This window comes from Lontra canadensis, unplaced genomic scaffold (genome assembly GCF_010015895.1).
Source record: "Lontra canadensis isolate GAN:19392208 unplaced genomic scaffold, GSC_riverotter_1.0 scaffold45, whole genome shotgun sequence".
In the NCBI taxonomy this organism is placed as follows: Eukaryota; Metazoa; Chordata; class Mammalia; order Carnivora; family Mustelidae; genus Lontra; species Lontra canadensis.
The window spans coordinates 8,475,891-8,488,200 of NW_022631039.1; the positions used below are offsets into that span (position 1 = coordinate 8,475,891).

General features: G+C 53.7%; 1 protein-coding gene across 1 annotated transcript in view; it reads right to left on the reverse strand.

Annotated features, from left to right (window-relative positions):
* Positions 1 to 2,880: 2,880 nt before the first annotated feature.
* Positions 2,881 to 12,310, reverse strand: part of STAG3 (stromal antigen 3) — a 38,054-nt gene continuing 28,624 nt past the window's right edge. Inside the window, exons 30-34 of the mRNA XM_032872581.1 lie at positions 5,322 to 5,496; positions 4,990 to 5,091; positions 4,590 to 4,668; positions 3,274 to 3,333; positions 2,881 to 3,011 (exon numbers count right to left, since the gene is read on the reverse strand). Coding sequence (XP_032728472.1) covers positions 3,003 to 3,011; positions 3,274 to 3,333; positions 4,590 to 4,668; positions 4,990 to 5,091; positions 5,322 to 5,496 — 425 coding nt within the window. The 3' untranslated portion in view covers positions 2,881 to 3,002. The remainder of the gene's footprint in view (positions 3,012 to 3,273; positions 3,334 to 4,589; positions 4,669 to 4,989; positions 5,092 to 5,321; positions 5,497 to 12,310) is intronic.

Here is a 12,310-nt window from a genome sequence, read left to right on the forward strand (position 1 = left end):
ACCCCTCCCAGTTACGTAGACCGCAAGAAATAATTACCAAAATAAACTGAACTTTCGACAAGAACCTGCAAAAACGTTAGACCGTGATTTAAAAATATTTCTCACTTTAAGAGCAGAAAGGTATTTTGTACTAATCTCTCAAAACATTTATTTCATTAACTCACCCATTTTTTTTTTTTTTGAAAGAGCAAGTAGGAGGTGGGGGTGCGTGGGTGGAGGGCAGGGCAGAGGGAGGGGGAGAATCTTACCTCCACGCTCTGCACGAAGTCCAACTCAAGGCTCGGTCTCCCAACCCTGAGCTCATGACCTGAGCTGAAATCTAGAGTTGACACTTAACCGACTGAGCCGCTCGGGCACCCCAGCCGTTACATTTTTAATGTGTATAATAAACAGGGGCATCTGGGTGGCTCAGTGGGTTAAGCCTCTGCCTTCAGCTCAGGTCATGATCTCAGGGTCCTGGCACCGAAACCCACATGGGGCTCCCTGCTCAGTGGAAAGCCTGCTTCTCCCTCTCCCACTGCTGGTGTTGCTGCTCTCACTGTGTCTGTCGAATAAATAAAATCTTTTAAGAAAAACAAACTACTGGTAAATGTTTATAGAATTCTTTCACCTGGCAGACATGCCTAAACTTTCAGTCTTAGGATACCAAGGTTCCGTTTTAGTTACTAGTGCTACATCACGAACCGCCCCGCATCTAGTGTGAACATTTTATAGTGCTCAGACTCTGTGGGTCAGGAATTTGGAAGAGGCACAGAAATGATGAGGCCTGGGCCTTAGCTGGATGACTCAGAACCTGGGCGTCACAGTCTGGCTCACACGCGAAGCACGGCTGGTGGTTGACATGGACGTATGCTGGGACTTCAGCGAGGGCCGCTGGCTGGCCCCCCAACCATGGCCTTTCCATGTGGCTGCTTGGGACTGTCTCACAATGTGACTGGGCTCCCAGAGTGTCAAGAAACAGGACGTTGGAAGTTGCTGGTTTAATCCCGGGTTCAGGGACCGGCAGAGCATCGTTCTACCACGTGCTATCAATCAAGCAATCGCAGAGCTCAGATTCCAGGGGAGAGGACCTAGACCCGGCCCCTCAGTTAAGAGTGTCAAACAGTTTGGGAGCGTGATGCGGAACTTGCCTGTAATTTAAGACCGAGGCTCAGTTCACCCCCCTGTACTATCTGGGTGCAGAAAGACCACGTTTACCGAGCTGCCGAGTTTCTCTCGATCTTGGAAGTAACCTCAGCTTGGCTGGTATTTTTTTTTTTTTTTAAGATTTTATTTATTTGACAGAGAGAGATCACAAGTAGACAGAGAGGCAGGCAGAGAGAGAGAGAGAGAGGGAAGCAGGCTCCCTGCTGAACAGAGAGCCCGATGCGGGACTCGATCCCAGGACCCTGAGATCATGACCTGAGCGGAAGGCAGCGGCCCAACCCACTGAGCCACCCAGGCGCCCAGCTTGGCTGGTATTTAAATAACTTGGGACTTTCTCCTCCTGGATCCTTAGTGACCTCCGTATCCTCACCTTAGTTTTCCCCTCTGTTCGCAGATCCCATAGGAAGGGCTCCTCTCCCTGGACCTGTTCCCCCTGAATACAGATTAAAGCTCTCCGAACGGGTCAGCTGCCTTTCCAAACAGACTCTTAAACCCAGCTTCAGCGTCTGTCTGGGGGAGACGGTGCTGGGGAGGAAGGGAGGAGGAGGAAGAAGAAACGGGCTTAGCTGAGCGACCAGATCACAGAAAGTCAGGGTTCCTTTTGCACAGCCCATAGTTCCTTTTGGATACAGCCCCGACTGGCTGTATCCAGCCTGGGAGACCACGGGGACGACCTGAAGTTAAAGCAGATGCCCAGGACGGTAAAGAAATGGAAATCATCTCTAAATGGAGGCTGCAAGGCTTCAACAGTCAAAGTAGAAAGAGACGAGAGTGTCTGCACGTATCTGAGCGCCCGTCGGGGGGCAAAGAGAGCGGAGGTGCTGTGCTCTTCCGGGAGAACAAGAACAAGAGAGTTTTAAGGAGGCAGTTTCCAGAGGTGGCCTGAGTGAGAGCGACGGTGGCAAGGAGCGGAGAGAGTGACGGATGAGGTTTTGCAGAATGACTTGACAGGACTTGGCGAGGAACTGGCTGGGGCAGACAAGGCCAAGGGAGAAGACCGCGTCGAAGTCTTGCGTTTGGGGGTTGGACATGCAGAGGCCCTTTTCTAAGTTTCAGACACAGATTCTATACAATTTCAAGTTATAATAGGTGTCTTGGGGCTGAAGTCATGAATTTCCCTGGGTGAAGGCTGCCGAGGCGTACGGCCTGTTCTCAGTGTGAGAGAGGCCGCCTTCAGCCGATCGGGTTCTGCCCACCCTCCTCGGTGTGCGCTGTCCTCACCAGGAAACCGCTGCGAGGCAGCCAGAGTCTTCCTAGTGCCTCTGCCTCACCATGTGTCCCGGTTACTAAGCATCCTCGAGCCGGTGCATGAAGGCACCTGGGGGCATGTGCAGGGGCAGCCTCCGTCCGTCTGTACACCAGGCCACGGGGCAGCGAGGCAGAGCCGCTTAAGACACCAGCAAAGAACCCGATGTGATCAGTTTAACAATCTCAAGCCACACCCGGGGAACCAGCTGCTTGAAACAGGTTTATTGAGCTAGTCGCTGCGGCACAAAGGGGGCTGGGAAAGCGGTTCCAAAAATACAGAAAACTACTGGGCTCTTTCCACTCAGCACAGGGAGGCAGTGCCTCTCCAGGGCGGAGGTGAAGCCCCCACCCGCTCCAGACACAGCAGGAAAAGGCCCCGTCCTCAACACGGGGACAGAGCCAGGGAGCGTCAGGAAGGACAGGGGGCCCAAGGCTTCTCTATGCCAGCGTCATCAGAGGAAAGGGTTCGGTCAGGAAGGTGCAGCCCACCTCTCCTTCCCAAGGACAGGGGTGGGGCCTGGAAGTAACGGTTCCTTCTGCTGTGTTCTCCCGCCTGCCTTTTCCAAGGTGAGGTGGGGAGTGGAGGTGGGGAGGGGCCCAGGATCCTGTTAGAAGTCCTGTAACGGGAAAGATGAAAACGGAGACAAAATAGCCCAAAGGGCAAAGAGGTGACAAGCTCCTCCCAGCGACCATTCTAGTTCTCCTCCCACCCTCCCCCCACAGCTACTCCTAAGCTTCCTAGAACAGCAGAGAGAGCAGGCCACGGCCTGTGGCCTCTCTTGCCACCTACTGCCTGGCACACCGGTTCCCCGCCAGCACCTCCCAAGGACACGCGGCGCCTCGTAACCTGCCTTCTGCAGCCTGTGTGGGGACACTCACCTCAAGGTTCAGCTCTGTGGAATCTAAGAGGTCCAGCCCGTGCTCGCTGGGGGAGGAGTGCTAGGGGGAGGGGGCGCAAGTCAGATGGGCCCTTCCGTCCCACCGCAAACAATAACCAAGGGTGGGTCCCTGCACCCGCTGGCGGGCGGGGGGGGGGGGCACAGGACAAGGGGACGGTGGGCAGGAGGTTCAGACCCCACGGTGCCGCCTCTCCTGGTTTGCCAACTGAGTCCCTTAAATTTGTTCAGTTTGGAACCCCAAACTGGCATTTTCCCTGAGGGATCTTTAGGAAAGGCCATTAAAAAAAAAAAAAGATTTTATTTATTTGACAGACAGAGATCACAAGAAGGCAGAGAGGCAGGCGGAGAGAGAGGGGGAAGCAGGCTCCCCGCTGAGCAGAGAGCCCAATGCAGGGCTTGATCCCAGGACCCTGGGATCATGACCTGAGCTGAAGGCAGAGGCTTTAACCCACTGAGCCACCCAGGCGCCCCAGGAAAGACCATTTTAATAGAGGCTTTGCTCTCTAGTCTCTGTTTGAAGACATCGTTTTTTCCCTTCTGAGTACAAAACCCTCCATTCCCCTGATCTATTCTATTCTGCCCACCCCCCCGTTTTTTTCCTCCAGAAAGAACAGAGAAGGGAGGAGAGTAACAGCAGCAGACCCAGAATCTTCTTCAGGTCACAAGCTCCCTTTGAAAGATGCAGAGGCTGAGGAGTTAAGAGAAGCTAATTCGGGGTGCCTGGGTGGCTCGGTCGGTAAGGGGCTGCCTTCGGCCAGGGACCTGGGCATGGAGCCCCTGTTGTGTGGGGCTCCCTGCTCAGTGGGGAGCCTGCTTCTCCCTCTCCCACTCTCCCTGCTTGTGTTCCCTCTCTGCCAAAAAATAAAATCTTAAAAAAAAAAAAAAAAGACGCTAACTTGATAAGGTGGTGGAGCCGAGGACTCCCATCACCTCACAGCTTCTTTGTGCTCCTGTGGGGCCGAACCGCTTGCCGCACCATCTCTAGCTCTGGGGCTCCTTTCAACTCTTAGAGGCAAAATACTCACACGGAGATTAAGGGCGGGACAAGTGTTATTTGAGTCCTTTTTGGTATTTTAATTGGTTTTCCCTCCCTTCTTTAATAAAAATCCAAGCAGAGTACAAAGCAACTTACAAATCTCCCTCCTTTACTCTGTGATTCTTTAAAAAAAAAAAAAAAAATCCTGAGCAGCTTTCAGAAAAAGGGCAGCGTCAGGACAGCAGAGGAAAGCCGTTCCGGCTTCTCTAGTCACGGCGGCCTCCAGTTCTCGAAGGAGAAGGGAGGCCGGGCCCACTCACCTTGTCTGCGTCTTGCCATTCTTCGCTGAGCTCATTGTGAACTTCCAGCTCATCCTCGTCCTCTTCCATCAGGCTGAGTCTGAGGACAGCAGTGAAGGGGGGGGGGTTCATGCTGCTGTTCACACAGGAGCCCGGGGGGTCTCTGGGAGGCACCCGGGGGGGGGGGGCGGGCAGCAGGGGTGGGCGTGCAGGGAAAGGGCTCCGGGATCCCCCTGCTGCTTGCTCCGGAGCAGCTCTCGTCCTGTCAGTGCCGCATGCGGGGGGCACACGCTATCCGGAAGGAAGGGGTCTGTGATTCAAACACGTCCAAAAAGCATGGGCACAGCAGCAGTGGGTTAGGGGAGAACCCCTCGCGGTGACCGCCAAATGCGAAGGGGGGACGGAACGTGATGAGGCTCACCGGGTCAGCCGGGTGCCCAAACCAGGACCTGGAGGGTGGAGCAGAGTCCGGAAACGCCGTGGACTCGAGAACCTTGACCTCTGGTTACCTGAGAGGGGTTGGCTGTTGGGAATGAAGTAGGATCAGGGATGGGGATAAGAAGGGGGCGGGGGATGTTACAAGGGAGAAAAGCCTGTAGGGAGAAAGAAAATCTCAAAGACAATGGGAAATGGGACAATGGGAAAGGTAGAGGGACGGAGTGCCTCGGGAGGATGGAGAGAACAGAAATGGCAGTGCGGAGGCAGCCAGACACCGAGACCAGATGCCCAGATGCTGCTGCCCTCGGCCCTCACCCTCGGGTAAGCTCCGGTTCTGAGCTGCCTTCTTCCTCTGCCTCTCCCAACCCCCTCAGAGGCTGCCCCCTCTTCACGGCTGTGGAGGTGAGGGTGGGTGAGGGGGGGATGCTGGTCAGCTGTAGGCTCTCTTCCTGGGACGGACGGACATCCTCCCTCTGCCGCCTGGAGGGGCCTGCCAAGAAACAGGTGTGCGTCTTTTAAAAAAAGAAAAGGTGGGGGGGTGCCTGGGTGCCTCAGTGGGTTAAGCCTCTGCCTTCAGCTCAGGTCATGATCTCAGGGTCCTGGGATCGAGCCCCGCATCGGGCTCTCTGCTCAGCAGGGAGCCTGCTTCCCCCTTTCTCTCGGCCTGTCTCTCTGCCTCCTTGTGATCTCTGTCAAATAAATAAATAAAATCTTTAAAAAAAAAAGAAACAGGTGTGCGTATTCACTGCAGACCAGGTACGGCCACAAGACGGCTTCCTACGTTTTCAAGACCTGCCCAAGGTCTGGTTTGTGAAAGTTAAGAAAGAAGAGAATGGAAAACCTCTATGGCCTGGTTATGTTAGGACTGAAAAGGAGTATATCCCTGCGTACTAAAAAGGCTTACAACATGGTATCTAGGACTTGCTCAAGGAAAACAAAAACAAAAAGAACAACCAAAAAAGGCTTAAAATAGCTGTAGAGTTTGGAGACCAGAGCCACGAGGACGGGAGCAGGAGGGCTAGCGAGAACAGAAAAATGGGACACTAGATTTTCTAAAAGCCAGGAACAATGAGATGACCGCCGGCACGGCGTGCTGATCTGAAGAGGAGCCCCCGGGCTCACGGCGTTCGTCTCTCCTGCAGAGACCCGAGAAAGCAGGAGAGGAGGAAGAATCCAAGTTTATCTCAGAAAATAAATCCTTAAAAAAAAAAAAAAAAAGCCAAATTGAACATAAAAATAAGCCACACGCATGACTCTGCCTCCCCAGGGAGGACCAGGCAGACCTTCCTCCTCCCCCCAGCCTCGTCGTGGTCCGATGCCCACGGACGGGCGCAGCCCTTCGGCCTCCCCCGTCCTCCATCTGCACCGGCTGCCTTAACCACGTGGGCAGGTTCACATTTTTAAACATCAGCTTCCAGATTTATCTCAGGTGTCTGGTCTCCCCTGAGCGCCAGACTCCTGTGCCCAGCTGTCTGCCCAGCATCTTCACCGGCAACGACACGCTCATACTCAGGTCCTGGTCTGCTCAGGCCCCACTTTCCCCATCTCCGTCGGCAGCCGCGCCCTCAGTACCAGTTGTTGGGTCAAAATCCTTTCTACGGGCCAAGTCCACCCTCCACTCCTGTCTCAGATCCCACATCCGGTCTGTCAGGACATCCCATCAGTGATTCCTCAGAACTGTATTCGGGATCTGGCCACTTCTCCCCACCTCCACCACGCCCCCCAGTCTAGCCACTCCGCGGGTTCCTTGCTGGTGGCTTCTGCCCTTGCCCCTCTATGGCCAATTTCTCAACACAGCAGCCAGAAGGATCCTTTAAAAACAGAAGGCAGGTCCTGTCACTTCTCTGCTCAAACACTCCGTTTTCCCATTTCACTACTGGGTAAAACCCAGCGTCTTTACTCGGCCTCCCGTGCTCTGAGCTCCTCCGGTCTCTTTGGTCTGATATCGCACATACTCTATTCGCCATCTGGCCTGCTTGGCTGTGCTCAGAACATGCCAGGCACATGCCTAGTCTCAGGAGGACACTGAGGCTCCTGCCTCCCCGCTGTCTGCTCACGCCCTTCCTGCCTCCACCACAGCACACGGCACAACCCGCCACTTCTCTAAAGGAGAGATTTGTCTTTTTGTGCACTGCCCTATGCCCAGCACACAGCGCTCAGCTGGGATCTGTTGAATGAACAACGGAACCCATCTGGTTCAGTTTTCTCCTACCTCTACAAAAGCGCTGTTTTAGGCAAACCGATCGATACATCTGCGTGCTCGGCTGGCACATGCCTTCCCGTGTCCTGCTTGGGCTGTCCGCGAGCTGCTCGACTGCTCCTTCCTCTGTGCAGCTCACGTAAGTCTCACCCGTTTCTATTGCATCTTCTTGGTGAAGCCTTCATCAGCTTCAGATCAACTAAACTCAAAGGGATACCTTCCTTCCCTGAATTCTATAGCGCACCTGTCCATTCTCAAAACCCTTCGGAAGTTACCGTTCACAGGTGACTATTCATAACTTATATTTTCTATAAATGCATTTTCTCTATTAAACGGCTGCTTGAGGATCCTTCCCAGCGTCTGAAACACCTAACACAGTATCATGCACAGACTAGGTCCTTAACAATTATTAGTTCACCGATCAAAGGAGTTTCCTGGTGATATAAAAATACTTTCAAGTGGTACACCCAAGACATAAAAAATATTAACAGTCTACCTCACATCATATACAAAAATTTACCAGAATGGATGACACACCAAAGTCTAAGAGCTAAGACTAGAAAACTTTTAGAAGAAAACACAGGTGTAAAATCTTCAGGATCTTAGATTAGGCAATGACCTTTCAAGCTATGACACCAAAGCACAAACAACAAGAGAGAAACTAAATAATTGGGATTTCTTCAAAATTAGGAAACTTTTCTTTTTCCTTCAAGGAAATGAAAAAACAACACACAAAGTGGGAGAGAATTTTTGCCTATCATATATCTGATATGGGACTTGTACCTGGAATATATAAAGAACACTGACAACTCAACAAAAAGACAACCCGACTTAAAAATGGGCAAAAGAAAAACCCGCAGCGAATACCATTCTCACTCTGGAAAAGCTGACAGCCTTCCCACTGAGATCAGGAACACGACGAGGATGCCCACGCTTGCCACTCTTGTTCAACATAGCACTAGAAGCCCTAGCAACAGCAATCAGAAAGCAAAAAGAAATAAAAGGTATTCGGATTGGCAAAGAAGTCGTCCAACTCTCTCTCCACAGATAACACGATACTCTATGTGGAAAACCCCAAAGTCCCCACCCCTAAATTATCAGAACTCATACAGCAATAGGACAGGATACAAAATCAATGCACAGAAATCAGCTGCTTTCTTATGCGCTAACAATGAAACTGCAGTGAGAGAAATTAGAGAGTCAATTCCGTTTACAATAGCACCAAAACCCGTAAGATACCTTGGAATAAACCTAACCAAAGAGGAAAGGGCCTGTACTCTAGGTGATAAGGGAAATCTGTGTTCTAAGCTGACTGACCAATCCAGTCGGGGAATCCCAGTCCTGGTCCCGGTCCCATTCCGGGTTTTCCCTCCTGCAGAGCGGGCAGCGGCACAAAAAAGTGCCACATATACAAAAATAAAAGTATATCAACTACCGCCTTTGTGCACAAGACCTTTGTTTGAGCTCGGATCTTTGGAGATCACCGAGCCTGTGGCGTTAAATAAACCTCCCGTCGCCCAAGGTCTCCGAGAGCCTCTTGGCTCTTCTGTCAGGCAACGCAGCGCAGGTCCCTGACCAGGAAACCCAGACGCGCCGGCCCAACGCGGCCACTGGCTTGGGGGCAATGGCGGGGCTGTGACAGAACAGGGTTTGTAACAGAGAAGGCGCACCCTGCCTACTTTTTGTCAGTCTCCCCCCCGGTTGCCTCGGACCAGGCCTGCTGTTCCTGCCCCACTCAGGGAGACTTGGCAGGTGAGGACCGGGTCCCAGTGTCGGATTACGGTAAGGCCTGGGGCCCCAGGACCACACAGGCCCTCCCCTTAGGGTGGAAGCGGAGCCTGATCAGCGCCCAGAGACCTCTTAGAAGTCTCACAGGTAGGGACTCCTGGGGAGGGGCGGGGAAGGGTGGGTCCCTCAGGTCAGGAACTTCCTGAAAGGGGGGGGACAGAAAGGGATTTCTGAAAGGAATTCCCCAGGTCAGGGCCTCCCAGCAGAGAGGACCCACAGGAACCTCCACCGGGGAGGAACTGCAGTAACTTTGGTGCGAGCGCATGAATGAACGACACACTACAGAGCCTGAGTGTGTCTCAACCTGTTTCTGTGGTGACCTCATAGAGCCTAGGGCGGGCCCTTCGGGGTGCCAGTCCGGGCTTTATACAGACTCGCTGTGGCTAAGAGGCACCCAAGTCTCCTCCGGGAGGGCACACAGGTGTGCATCTGGTTGGTCTCTCCTCTGGAAGAGACCATCCTTTGCCTCTGCGCCTTTGCCTCTGCGCCACCACACACGGGAACATCACTACAGGATCGGGGCAGAGTAAACCTATGGTCCTCAAGACCGTGATCAAAAATTTCGAGAAGGGGTTTTCAGGAGACCGTGGAGTTAAGACACATCCTGGCCAGTTAAGAACACGATGTGAGTTAAGAAAGGCCCATGTTTTATGTCTGATGGCCTTCGGAAGGGACACTGGATGTCCCAGAGGTTTGGTGGGTGTGGTGAATGGTTAACAGGAGAACCAGCACACCCTGACCAGTTTCCGTACACTGACTCCTGCCTAGGAATTGCCCAGACCCTCCCCCACTTGGGTGCGACTCACTTACAATAGGCAGGGACAGGCCAGGGTCTTAATTGCCTCACCCAAGCGGCCCAGAGAAGACCCACAGAAGCCCCAGCCTCCACAGATCCTAGCCAGAGATCCTGAGGATGACCCGATCCTGCCCGCTCTGTACACACCCCCAAGGCCGTCTACACCTGGTCCCCCAACGGTTCCAGACACTCCACTACCACCAGTCTTCCAGTGCCCCAGGCCCAAAGGATCCACTTTCTCCAGGACCAGCAGCCAGGCCGCGCCCGAGGCCGGGCACAGGCGCCCTCCAAACGCCAGTATGAGAGATGCGAGGACCCGAGAGGCACAGGGAAGACGGGACAGTCCAACCTGGATGTCTTACGAGGCTTTCTCCACCACCCACCTCCTTAACTAGAAACATAACACCCCATCCCACTCTGAGAAACCACAGGCTGCGGCAGGCCTCATGGAATCCCTCTTCCTGACTCATCAGCCAACCCGGGAAGGCTACCAGAGGTTACTCCGCACCCTGTTCCACACAGAGAAGAGGACGACAACAACCAGAGGAGCAGAGCGGTACCTAGAGAGCACGCACCGGAGGGAGTCCCTGACCCCACAGCTTGGGCTAACACATCTGCACCCAAGGAGCGCCCAGCATGGGACTTCACCACAGACGAGGGACAGGGACAGGCCCGCATCCACCAATGCCAGGAAGCCTTCCTCCAGGGAATCCGAGCAGGAGCTAAGAAATAGACCCTCTGTTTGACCCCGAGGCACAGGAAAGCCAACAGATGCTAAACACCGCCTTCGTGGCTCGGGCCACCCCAGACAAAAAAAAAACTTCAAACACTAGAGGGTTTCCCCAGGATAGACATCACCCCGCTCATAGAGGTTGCCAATAACGTCTACGTGAAGAGGGAGGTCACAGCCGAAAGGGAAGCCAAAAATAAGTTGGTCTCCCCATTGCCCTGAGGAAAAAGGACGACACAAAAACGGGGAGACCCTGACCACCAATAGGGAGGAGACCCAGAACCCCCTTAGCAAAGGATCAATGTGCCTACTGCAGGGAAAAGGGACATTTTAAAAATGAATGTCCCAGCCGGGGAAAGGCTCAAAAGCCCAGCTGCTACAAAAAAACCCCAAGAGGACGACCTCATAGGGCTAGCAGAAACACTCAACTGAGGAGGACCGAGCTCTCTCCTCCTTGGCCCCCATGAGCCAGAATAGAAGTAGGGGGTCAACCAGTGACTTTTAGGGTTGATATTGGGGCCGAGCACTCTGCTGTCACCTCGCCAGTGGCCCCTTTCAACAAAAGAACAGCCGACCATCCTTGGGGCCACTGGGATGTGGGCAATACAACAGCCCTTTTGCCAGGCTCGTCCGTGTAAACTCGGAGGCCACCCTGACTAAAAAGGGATGATGGGTGATGGGCGCGTCTTCATTCCAACAGCAAAAGGAGGCCATCTGGTCAAGGAGTACCACCAACTCACCCATCTAAAAAAGAACGCGCATTAGAGGCCGTCCTCAAGAAGCACGACGACATCAGCCAGCCGCCGGCCCTGTGCCGAGCCACCAGCAAGCAATGCACGACATGTGCTAAAAATAATGCTCGGCCTGCACCGCGGCGCCCGCCAGGCGTCCAGAGGAGGGGAGTAACCCCTTTGGAAGACCCAGAAATAGACTTCACAGCCGTGCATCTACGCAGGTTCAAATATCAACTAGTGATGGTGTGTGTGTACTCTTGGGTGGGCCGAAGCCGTCCCAACCAGGACGGAAGGAAGCCGAGAAACAGCCAGAGTCCTGTGGCGAGAGATCGTGCCCCAGTTCGGCCTGCCACCATCCACAGTGACGACGAACCCGCGTTTGAGCAGACACCGTACAGGTCTTAACCAAGTCTCTCAGCGTCACCTGGAGACGCCACACTTCCTACCGGCCCCAAAGCTCAGGGAAAGTAAAGCAAATGAATCGCAACCTCAACGGAACCGTAGCAAAGTTCTGTCAGGAGACTAACCTCCCACGGCCAGATCTGTTACCCCTGGCCCGCCTGTGTGCCTGCTGCACACCCGGGATGCTAGGTTTCCCCCCTTTCAAATTAGTGTATGGACGGCTTCCCCCAGGAAACTTATATCAGGTTGGGGATAAAAAAACAGACAACTTCAGGCCCTGGGGGCCACCCCTAAATAAATTACAAAGATACACCATTGAAAGGGCCCCAATCTCTTTAGGGCCCTGGGTACACTCATTCCAGGCAGGAGACTCAGTCTGGGTCAAAGACTGGAAAAGGAACCCCTCAAACCACAGTGAATAGGGCCTCACTCTGTTGTTCTCACCACCCCTCCTGCCCTTACGGTCTCATATGTCACTCATGGGTCCACCACTCCAGAGTAAAAAGAGCCCATCCCCTGGACGAGGAGCCACACCAGTGGAAAGTCCTGCCAAACCCCACAGACTTGCCCCAGCTTCGTCTTCGGCAAGACCCCACCAACTGATAGACACCTGCTCGCCGCGGTCCCTAGCTCTCATCGGCGTGATACCCTTCA